Source organism: Cajanus cajan, chromosome 7, assembly GCF_000230855.2.
Source record: "Cajanus cajan strain Asha chromosome 7, NIPB_CcT2T_4, whole genome shotgun sequence".
NCBI lineage: Eukaryota > Viridiplantae > Streptophyta > Magnoliopsida > Fabales > Fabaceae > Cajanus > Cajanus cajan.
This window is the reverse complement of record NC_138523.1, coordinates 11,255,385-11,267,898: the sequence shown is the minus strand read 5'-3', so window position 1 is coordinate 11,267,898 and position 12,514 is coordinate 11,255,385. Positions and strand designations below refer to the sequence as shown.

At 42.2% G+C, this 12,514-nt stretch overlaps 1 protein-coding gene across 1 annotated transcript; it reads right to left on the bottom strand.

Annotated features, from left to right (window-relative positions):
• Nucleotides 1-10,638: 10,638 nt before the first annotated feature.
• Nucleotides 10,639-11,421, bottom strand: LOC145949824 (uncharacterized; the record flags this gene model as incomplete). Its single annotated transcript, XM_083060715.1, has 3 exons — nt 10,639-10,991; nt 11,029-11,049; nt 11,124-11,421. Coding segments are annotated over 3 exons (459 nt in total), but the record flags the coding sequence as incomplete, so codon positions are not given.
• Between the last annotated feature and the right edge of the window lie 1,093 nt (nt 11,422-12,514).

Here is a 12,514-nt window from a genome sequence, read left to right as displayed (position 1 = left end):
AGCCACTCAATCAACATGGACAGCGACGCTGCAACCCTAAGGCGGCTGATCGACCAAGTTGAGCAGATGCGACAACAGCACGACGCCGACCTTCAAAACATGCGCACCCAGCACGAAAATGACCTTGCAGCGATGCGGACCGCTAATGAAGCAGACCTCGCAGCATTACGTGCCGAGAACGAGCGCATTCGCGCCCAGCTCCCTCGACACCACTCCGAACAACCTCCGCACGAGAGCGACACTCATGAGGAGGAGGCACATTCAGCCTCCCAATCCCGAGTGACGACCAAGGCACCGACTTCGCGGCCCGCCACGCACCGGTCTCATGCATCAACGCACAGATCAGGGCAGGGTACTAGCAGGGCCCCCACCCATGTCTCCGAGGGCCAAGAACCCTTCCGCCGTCATCCTTTTGTGGATGGCATCATGGAGACCCCACTGCCCCGCGGGTGGAAGCCCCTCCACCTCGACCGCTACGACGGCACCACGGACCCCGACGAGCACATCGACTCGTACACAACTCAGGTAAAACTTTACACTAACAGCGACGCTATATTGTGTAGGGTTTTTCTGACCTCACTCAAGGGACCCGCGCTTCATTGGTACACCCAACTACCAGCCGGATCCATCGACAGCTTTGCCACCTTGGTGCGGCGATTCGTGGCACAATACGCCACCAGCCGGCCTCACCACACAACCTCGGCCGCCTTGGCCAACCTCATGCAGAACAATGATGAAACTCTGCGAGCTTTCATGGAGCGCTTCTCCAACATCTCGGTTCGGATCCGGAATCTAAACCCGGAGGTCGCCCTGCACGCCATGCTCATGGCACTGAAACCCGGATCGTTCGTCGACAGCCTATGCCGCGACGCCTCCCGCGACATGGATGAGCTGCGTGCCCGCGTCGCAGGCTACATTCAGATGGAAGAGCACTCGGCCTTCCGCGACCAAGTTCGCGGGAAGGGCCTCGCAAAACCGGAACAGGGCCACAAAGATAAGGTAAAAGTCAATAATGACAGTCAATTCAAGAAGCTGGCCAGAGCCAACAGAAGCGGGAGGTATGACTACTACACTCCCCTAAACGCCCCGAGAGTCCACATCCTGGAAGAAGCCAGTAACAATAACCTACTAGCGCTGCCACCACCCGGCCACACCCCCAACAGCGCCGATCAGTCCAAACACTGCCGGTACCACAGGAACTACGGCCACACCACTGACGAGTGTCGCACGCTCCGGGACCGCATCAAAGAGCTCATCCAGGCAGGCCACTACATCCAGCGACAGCCAGGTTCCCGAGGTGGCTCTGGAGGCCGGGGACGCGGGTCAGGAGCTCGCACATATTTACCCACAGGGTCCCAGCAAAATGCTAACGGCGCGATACAGGCTGGAATAAGTCAGGAAACAGCATCGGCTCCCTTAAGGGGAGTAATCAACACGATTGCAAGTCGTTTTGCGGGAGGAGGCGTCAGCAGCTCGGCCTGAAGAAGACACCTGCAGAGCATCAACTGCGTCCACTCTACCACCTCGGCCCCGCACCAAAGCTCACCGCCGATCTCCTTCTCCAATGAAGATTACGCCGGCGTCAGCCCTAACCAGGATGACCCCATGGTCATCATTGTGGAGATAGCCAACTGGAAAGTGTAGAAAACACTCATTGACCAGGGAAGCTCGGCTGACGTCCTGTACTGGCCGACTTTCCTCAAACTAGACGTCCCCCACTCTCTCATTCAACCTCACACGAAGCCCCTAGTCGGCTTCGCGGGAGAACGAGTTCACACTCGGGGATACGTAGACTTGCTGACAACTTTCGGAACGCCACCAGACACAAGGCGGGTCATGGTCCCGTACCTCCTCGTGGAAGCCAACACTTCCTACAACATTATCATCGGGAGGCCAACCTTGAACCAACTCGGAGCGGTAGTGTCAACCCCACACCTCACTATGAAGTTGCCGGGCAAAGACGGTCAGGTCATCTCCGTCAAAGCTAATCAGAAGATAGCTCGACAATGCTACGCCGAGAGCCTGAAGATCTCCTCGTCGAGCAAGCAAAGCGAGGGGAACCCCCCCACTATAGCTCCTTAAGTTTTTTGCTTAATCTTCTTTTACTTTCAGTACGAACAAGCTGTGCACTCTTTTCCCGCCTCAGTCCTCGACTGAGAGGGTTTTTAACGAGGCACGTAAGAACAAATCAATAAAATTATACGTTTTGCTCAATCCATTTCCTCACGAATTGCTTTTGTAACACTCGAAGTTAAACTAGCCTCTTACACGAAAATTCGGGGTCGAGCACGAACCTCGGGACTCTAAGCATAAGGTCGAATTCGAACCTTAATTATGTTGTTCATTTTAAAGCGAGGTCGAACACGAACCTCGAACACGATAATCTGGGGTCGAGTACGAACCTCGGGGCTCTCAGCATAAGGTCGTCGAACCTTAGTTATGTTGTTCATTTTAAAGCGAGGTCGAACACGAACCTCGAACACGATAATCCGGGGTCGAGTACGAACCTCGGGGCTCTCAGCATAAGGTCGAATTCGAACCTTAGTTATGTTGTTCATTTTAAAGCGAGGTCGAACACAAACCTCGAACACGATAATCCAGGGTCGAGCACGAACCTCGGGACTCTAAGCATAAGGTCGAATTCGAACCTTAGTTATGTTGTTCATTTTAAAGCGAGGTCGAACACAAACCTCGAACACGATAATCCAGGGTCGAGCACGAACCTCGGGACTCTAAGCATAAGGTCGAATTCGAACCTTAATTATGTTGTTCATTTTAAAGCGAGGTCGAACAGGAACCTCGAACACGATAATCCGGGGTCGAGTACGAACCTCGGGGCTCTCAGCATAAGGTCGAATTCGAACCTTAGTTATGTTGTTCATTTTAAAGCGAGGTCGAACACGAACCTCGAACACGAACCTCGAACACGATAATCCGGGGTCGAGTACGAACCTCGGGGCTCTCAGCATAAGGTCGAGTTCGAACCTTAGTTGTGTTGTTCATTTTAAAGCGAGGTCGAACACGAACCTCGAACACGATAATCCGGGGTCGAGTATGAACCTCGGGACTCTCAGCATAAGGTTGAATTCGAACCTTAATTATGTTGTTCATTTTAAAGCGAGGTCGAACACGAACCTCGAACACGATAAAGCGAGGTCGAACACAAACCTCGAACATGATAATCCAGGGTCGAGTACGAACCTCGGGGCTCTCAGCATAAGGTCGAGTTCGAACCTTAGTTGTGTTGTTCATTTTAAAGTGAGGTCGAACACGAACCTCGAACACGATAATCCGAGGTCGAGTACGAACCTCGAGACTCTCAGCATAAGGTCGAATTCGAACCTTAATTATGTTGTTCATTTTAAAGCGAGGTCCAACACGAACCTCGAACACGATAATCCGGGGTCGAGTACGAATCTCGGGGCTCTCAGCATAAGGTCGAATTCGAACCTTAGTTATGTTGTTCATTTTAAAGCGAGGTCGAACACAAACCTTGAACACGATAATCCGGGGTCGAGTACGAACCTCGACATTTCCGAGGTCGAGTACGAACCTCGATGCTCCCGATAAAGGTCGAGGTAAAAGGTCGAGTCCAAACCGCTAACCTGAGGACGACTTTGAACCCTGGCAAAGCACACCCCACTCTCAGTACCGGGGTCGAATTCAAACCCCGGCACGGCCAACTTAAGGTCGAATTCGGACTTTGACTCCAGTCTAGGGTCATTTATGAACTTTCACAACAATTACTTAGTCAAAATTCGAGGTCGAATACGAATCTTAACACATTCATTTACGACCGGGTTCGAACTCCCACGAAAAGTCCTACTAAACAACAACTAAGGCCGACCTCGAATCTCGACTTCACCAACTCAAGGTAGAAGTATCACCATATATAGAAGTATATAGCAGACACCAAACATGTGCCTCAAACAGCGCGAACAACCAAAATTGAACGCAAATACGGACAAGATAGAGCAAAATATATATATACAAACAAAGTTCTCAAAATTCGGTACATCAATTCAAGCCAAAGAAAAATAAATCCAGCTATTACAAAGGCGGCCTAGGCTGAAGCATCCCTGCCAGAACTGTCGTCGGTACGTCCTCCTTGACTAGCCTCCCAAAACGGACGACTTTCTCCACATGCATGGAAGAAAAGTCGAATCCGGGAGCAAGAAGCCGAGCCTGACGAGCAGCCTTTTGGAAGCCCCTCTTGTGTTCAACCACAACGGAGCGTTCGACCTCCGCAAGCCTCTTGTTCGTGGCCTCCCTCCCCGCCACCAGCTCCGCGAGGTCCGCCTTCAAGGTGGCAATTTCGTCCTCACGGCCACCAAGAATGACCTCGTTATGGAGGCGCTCCTCAGCCGCCGTCGCCAACTCGCCCTTAAGAGAGGTCACAATGTCCTCCAGAGCCCGTACTTGGCCACGACTAGAGGTCACCTCATCCTCCAAGGAGCGAGCGCGGCCTCGAGAGAAGGCAATGAGCTCCTACAGCTCCCCCACTTGAGAGGCATAAGCCTCATTGGATCGCAACGCAATCTCAAGAGACTTCTGCACCCGGGCCAGGTCGCCACGCGCAGAACGGAGCTCAGCCTCGTGCCGCTTTGCCTCACCAAGGGTTGCGCTAAGAGCTTTATTTTCTTCCCTCAGGATCTTGTTTGCCTCCTTCCAAGGTTGAAGTCGGCCCCTCAACTTGGCCAGGTCCTCTTGCTGCTTAGCCAAATCCTCCCGCTGTTGGCCCCACTTAGGCTTCCAGTGGCTCACTATACCCATCACTCTCTGCAGCATGACCTGGGCAGCATCAAGGCTGTCCTTGGGACCGACCTCGTCTATCAATCCCCGGTCCTCGGAGCTCAGCGAACCCTGAGGGAAGAACCCCTTCGCAGTCACCCCTGCGCTCCACAATGAATCCATGTCGGCGGAGGCGCTCACGTGATCCAGCCGCACCTTATTTATACCCTTCCCAAAAGCGATGGGATAGGTATTGAGTCCGGGCAGGCCTCTACGACGAGCCCGCCTGCGGCGCCGAATCCGTGGCAGAGGACGGTGCTCCCCGCTCAGCACCCAAAAAGTCCAATTTAGGGACCCCCGGCCCCGCCTGCAAAAAACCAGTCCCACGTCAAAAACAAAAAATGTGACGTACGAGAAACCACAGAAACAAGAAGACAAAACACCACCCACCTCAGCAGCCCGGGCGACCAGCTCAGCGGCCTGCACCTCAGGCTCGGCGGCATTTCCCGCCTGCACCTCAGGTTCAGCGGTATTTCCTGCCTGCAAAAAATCACCCAGATCGGACAGCCGGACAACACAACAAAAGGCAAAGGTAAAGTCCGAGAAAGACGATACTCACCACCTTGGCAACTCGGGCAGCCTGCCCGGCAGTCCGGGCCTCCACCGCGGCGGCCTGCCCAGTAGGCTCAACAACCTGAGCCACCTCCTCAGAGGCCACCTGGGGTGGTGGACTCTCAGTGAGATCCACCGCATCAGCATCAGCGGCCTTGGAGGCCACCTCCTCGGCACCTGGAGGGACTGAGGTTCCCTCAGCCTCTTTCCCCCCTCTTTCTCTTCCGACTAGCCTTTAGGGGGGCAACATCCTCCTCCGGAGGCTCAGGAACCTCGAGCTCGGTAATGTTGTAGCGGTGCTTAAGCTCGCGCCACAAGTTTTTCCCATAATGCCTGCAGATAAGAAATAGAAGCACATCAGTAAAAAGCAACTACACAAGCCCGGCAATCTATTGAAGCGTGCAATACTCACTCTTTAGGCCCCTCTCCCTATAAGGCGAATTTGCAAGCGACAGAACGAGCTTGCAATCCAGCGGACGAGGGAGCGCGACAAGATTCTTAATGGCGACCGCCTCCGCGGCCGTCACCTTCTGATATCCCAAGCCGTGAAACCTAGACGGTTTGGGACGCCAATAAAACGGAAACCTTGGCAAACCGCCGAAGTAAAACACCTCATCTTCCAAAGGATCAACACCCACGAGGGCAACCCGGAAAAACTCCTGCTTGAAATTTTTATACGATTGGGAGTAGGGAGTAAACAAACCCCCATCCCTACTCCCGCTCAGGGACAAAATGCCATAAGGCGGAACGCCCATCTTCAACTGATAAAAATGAAGAAAGACGCGAAGAGACACCTCTATACCTAGAACTGTACACAGAACCTGAAAAGCCCTCAAAAAACCCCAACTATTGGGATGCAACTGGCAAGGAGCCGCGTTGATGAAATTCAAAAAATCGCACTCAAACTGAGTGAAGGGAAGACAGACACCCAAATCCCTAAAAAAGCATTGATATACATAGAAATGGGGGGGATCAGTAGACCTCCCCATGTACACGCCCTCATCGGCCTGACAAGGCTCAAGCCGAATCATGTGGGAGATGGAGGAATTGCAAACCCTATGCGCTCTCCGAAACGCATTCACTTCAAGGAAAGAGCGAAAAATGCTCTAAGCCTCAACCACCTCGCGTTTGACCCAGTCGTAACCAGGAACGCCTGGCTCCGGGCCCCCAGTCGGCGGGTCTTTCTTCTCAACAACGACCCTTCCGGCGGCCACCGCCTTGCCACGCCCCTTGCCCCTGGCAGACGCAAAGGATCCGGCACCACTTCCACCGGCCATGAAAAGAGAGAAGAAGCAAATAAAAAGGAAGTACCTGGTACTCCTCCTCAGAAAACAACCCTAACAAAGAAGGGGTTACCGGGAACGGCGACGGAAGCGCAAAGGCAAGAAAAGGAAAAACTCTTCCCCAAAATTCAAAACCGACGCGACACGTGTCGACCGAGGGGCACGCCTGATGACACATTAATTGCAACCCATCATTGCATAACCGTCATTTCCCTTAATATGCCACTTGCACGTTTCCGGGAAATGAACAGTCGCGACACATGGCGGACCCTCAGGTGGCGCACGTGGAAAGCTACTTCCCACAGTGTACTAACCGTACTTCGCACCCGGGCTCCGAGCTCGGTCTCAACTCCTCGACCTACGGTCTTCAGAGCTCGGGGGGCTAGTGTACTAACCGTACTTCGCACCCGGGCTCCAAGCCCGGATTAGCAATACAAAATAGCCCCGGGCACGTGCTGCGCGACGTCAGCCCGGTATTTGAGCAAATCATACTTGATTCCGAGGATCTCGTCCCAAACCAGATCCGCCCTTCAATTATATCATATCATATCATGATATATCTCATCTCAAGCCCAAAAGCCCAAGGCAAACCTAGATCACCTCAAGGTACGTGCATTATATATATGAGACTATTACTCATGCAAACCCTAACTTTGGCATCGGTGTCTCTTTTGCAGGTACCTCCCCCATCTTGGAGCACCAATACATCGGGCAAAGGAGGCTTACCGATCTTACTGGACGGATCACCTCTACGACCAAATTCCGGTAAGAACATTAACAAACTTTTACATAATGCTTTTTTCGTTTTTAAATATAAGCAATAAAAAATTGTATTTATTGATTTTAAATATATAAACAAATTTTAATTAAAATTATTTTATTTAACGATATTATCTCTAAAATAATTTTTTTATTTAATTAAAATATATTTCTAATGATTCTTTTTATTTTTAATACCAAATTTCAAGAAAAAGTAATTTATGAAATGATATTAAATCACTTTAGAAAATGAAAGAAAGTATACTACAAGTTAATGATATTTAGAAAAAATAGACTATCGATAACGACTATCAGAAATTTCTCTATAATTATTGATAGTGTCATGTCATTTTTAATTACTGATAACTAAATCATCAACAAATATCATACTTTGATAATCTGGTGTGGACCAACTTAATGTATATATAATTACAATTTAACCATCACTAATAATGATAACTACATTTTGGTTGTTAGAATAATTTTCTAACATTTATTTTCAACTAACAATTAACCATTAAAATCGTTATCACAAATAATTTGATATTTATATTTCTTAATTAATAATCAAAGCCTAATTTTTTCTAAGATATAAAGTCATAATTAAAGATACCATTTTATTTCTCTTGAGGTCAAAACAAAAAAAAAATAATTATATCTCATTGTAAAAAAAAAAAAAGAACAAACTTACAATTAGCTGTTAATAAATTGTGGAAAATTATTTATTAATAATTTTTTTTGATATTATTGACAACTTTTGACCATAAATATTAATAATAAAGCCTACATAAAATAGCAATTTTATTTAAAACCACCATGTTAGGTCACTTGTTCCCTTATCATGAAACTTCTGTTTTGACCTACTTTTAGTACAAAGTAATGGGAGAAAAGAGACCAGAGAGTGACACATTCATTTGGTTGTTTGTATATTACATTTCAACGTTGTTGTGGTTGTTATAAGTTCTCTTTCCTTAATTAATTAGGTGACCGTCTATGGTTGGAATTATAAACTGATACTAGTCCTCTCCTTAAACTAGAAATTGCTAGCTTTGTATTGAAGAGGACGTGAGCATGACATTAGTTAATACATTCCTGCTTCCTAGTAAGTTTCGAAACAATTTGCTAACCGGTCCATGCACCTTAGATAGCAATTTCCTAATAATATTCTAAATTGATATACAAGTTGCGATGTATCTTTCGTGTCAAATTTGCTTAAATCTGGCTAAGCGCGACAGTTATATATTGTTGACATATTGCAGTACTTCCAAAAATAATTGGACTTATTAAAATCTTATTTTGTGTTCTCATTGTTTGAAAACTCTTAACCCATCTTAAAATACAGAACTATCATTCTCTTATTCTATTATTTTATTGTTCCTACTTGAAATTAATTTCGGGTGTTGTGCTTGGTGACTATATTATACTCTTATTCTTGATCCAATTGGCACTGCTTTCAGGTTTTAACATGTTGGGTTAAGAAACCAGAAAAACAGTTCCAAAGCCTTGATCAGAATCGAAGGCTTTGCAGTAAAAGAAACCAAGAAAATAACAGAACAAAGATTAGGGAAAAGAACATTTTTACGTGGTTAATTTGAATTAGAACAATGCACTCTATTCTACATCCACAGTAACAATGGAATTAAAAATTTTTCTTACAGTTGAATACAATCTCACTTCTTTTTTCAAGTATACAGATCTTTCACTCACAAGTACAAGAGAGAAAAAACACTTACTGTAAAAAACAAAAATCTACATGAACAAGTTACAACCGGTTATTTATAGCACAAGTAACAACTACATAACTAACTAACTAAACAGTTAGCTATATATTTGCTCAAGCTAAAAAAAAAAAAAACTTGTTGATTGGACCAATAAGCCACATAACATATATACTTAACATTTTAAGGATCAAAGTCAAATAAGAGTTTTATTTAAAAAGTACGAAAACATATTTAAACAGTTATTTCAAGTAGTATACGACATATTTAACATTTTGAGGATCAAGTCAAGATGCATGCAGTTTGAAAAGCAACTACGGAAAATCTTAATTCGTCCCACCTAATAAGAAAAGTTTTTATCTTTAATGAAATTTGGAAAGTAATTAAAAAGTAGACCTTCATTTTTAAAAGGATAAGATCATGACTAATTAATAAATTATTGGAAAAAATCCAAGTTTCACATCAATTAAAGATTAAGTAAGGCAATTAAATAGTATATAAGTGAAAAACAATTCTCACCTTACAAGCTGGTTTTATAGGGTTAAGTTAGACTCGAATTCATTATTCTAAGATAGTATCAGAGTTATCTAGATCCTCTAAATGGGTCACCTACCATGGGGTGTATTGAAAAAAAACTCAAGTCCCACTAATCCTAGAGCATTAAAAAGAGTTATGTACCAAGCCCAATAATACTAGACGTGAGGTGATGTATTGAAAAAAACCAAGTTTTACATCGACTAAAGATTTAATAATTAAATAATATATAAGTAAAAATAACCTTCACCTTATAAGCCAATTTTATAGGGTTGTGTTAGGCTCAAATCTACTATTATAAGATAAATAAAGATAAGTTTGATAGAATTTTCTAAGAATCAAATTATGATCCTTATAAGTGTCACAAATAAGAATCAAATTATGATGCTTATAAGTGTCACAAATAATAAAAATAAATTAGTTAGGTCTACAAATATGAGGATATATATAATTTTACATTGCTAGGGTGTGATTTTGTATCTGGATTTCTTCTACAGTTGATAGTTTCACACACTCAGGCATTTAGTAAATTGATATCAATCATTAGACAAAACTCAAAGATTCATATTTTATTTTTATAATAAAGTAGACTTATAATACGTGTTTAAAATTTGAGAGGCGTATTTTTAGTTAAAATACAATGAATGCTACAAAAAATTGACTGATTCCGTATGACTCCTGCCATCCTTGAATGGAATGGAAATCGCAGTTGATTTTTTTTTCCTTTCAATTAATTACTTCGTGTTTCAAAACTTTTTGTTTAGCGGCCTTTACAACCTTTGGAACTATTCATAACACTGATATGTTATGAATTAAAATCTGTGGTTTATTTTTGAATTGCGCATGAATGATCCATGAATTCCGGATGTTGGAGAGACTAACATCTACTATTTTCATATTTCACATGGGACACTCTTTGCAATATATTCCCTCATTGAAATGTGAACCTATCAACCTTTTTTACCCTCTTTGCTATACACACGTTCTTAGAAATAATATGTATACCCAGTAACGGGTCCAGAAATTTTAAGTAGTGGGGACAATATTTAAATACATAAATTTGTTTAAATATAAAATAAAATTTCTATAAAGAAAAATACATATCTTAATTGTTCTCTACAAATTTTCATAATTTGAAAATATTAAATGATTTGCTCATTTTCAATATTATCAAAAATCTCTCTCTCTATATAAGTAACTAAATAATCACTTAACTATTCATCTCCCATATGATTTCGCATCCGATTTTTTATGATATTCATAGCAGAAAAAGTTCTTTCAACTGATGTAGTTGCCACTAGTAGTATTAAGATTAGCTCTAAAAGCAAATACATCAATGGATACAACATGTTTTCTTATCTCCATAAGCTTCATAGAAAGATCACCAATACCTTCTAAATTTTGAAAAAGAACTATCAAAACATACATCCATGAAATAATTTTCAAGTTGGTTATTTAATGCCAAAAGTTCAACTGGAGAAAATTCAGAAGATTAAAATGGAGCAAATCAATTTCTCCTTGTCAAATGCAGAAAATGAATTTCTTGGATTTAAACATGCTACACAAAGAAGCAACTCAGTATTTGCTTCTGTGAAATAGTTGTTTAACTCTTGAAGTTGTTGATCAATCATTTGAAAAAATAATTCAACTTGAAAATGATGTAGATTAGAAATTTGTTCTACCCTACACATTGACTTTCCTTGTGTTTGAAAAGTGTCATTTATATTTAGAACCACAATGTTCTGTTTTTCACAAAATGATGAAATATTATTGAGCAAAGAAGACCAACATCATCTCTCATTGCTTGTAATCTTTGTTTGGACACTGAAACTAATTTCATAGCATTTACAATATCTTGATCACTTCTTTGCAATGCTTGAGATAACTCATGAGTAATCCCTAAAATATTTTTCATTAAGTGCAAGGTGAAAACAAATTTAAAAGTTTGCATAGAATTCAATAAAGCACATGTTTCACCTTTTTGCGCTAAACTTATGTCATCTTCCTCAACTATTTCAAGCACATCACTTTAAATAAAGTAATATAAAAATAATAACTTTAAATACACTAATCTCAAAGATCACTTTAAATGTATAGTTTAGCTATTGAAACATGAAGGAGTAGAGATGGAAGAAGAATTTTTTTTTTTCAATTTCACTCTTCTACACTTTAAAATATGTTAGAGGTAGAGAGGAACTTCAAAATATGAATAGAATTGGAAAAAGTAAAAATAAAATAGAAAAAAGATATAAAATATCCAAAAAGAGGTTAATAACAACTTATAATTTTATTTTACTTAAAATACATACATTATTAATTTATATTTTTTATTTATTTTGATTTACAATTTAAATGCATAATAACTTTATTTTCTTTTTTTTGAAACATGTAATTTATTGTTAATTTTTATAACATATTAAAATATATTTTTTAAATCTTCCTTCTCACACAAAAATAATTGCAACAAGACTTAAATTCAATTTTATTTTATAACTTTTTTAATTTTTTTCTATTTTTTTCTATTTTTAAATTTTAAATAGATAATATAATATAATATTATATATTATAAAAAAAATAATTGAAAAGTTAGTGGGGCAACTGCCCCCCACAAGTTAGTACGTAGATCCGTCATTGTGTATACCCATTAAACCTTGTCAAGTTGGTATTATGCTTACTAGTGGGCTAATCATTTTTTAAGACAAATGCCCATGTATAGTAATTAAAGTTTGAACCATTGCACATGGCATTCATCCTTATTCGGATGTTAAACGTGCCTCAACCTAAAAAATATTTTCTATAATTTTAACACCTAACAAATATTTTCTAGATCGATTTGAAAATTTGAGATCCTAGACTAGTTTAATTAATTCGTAAAAA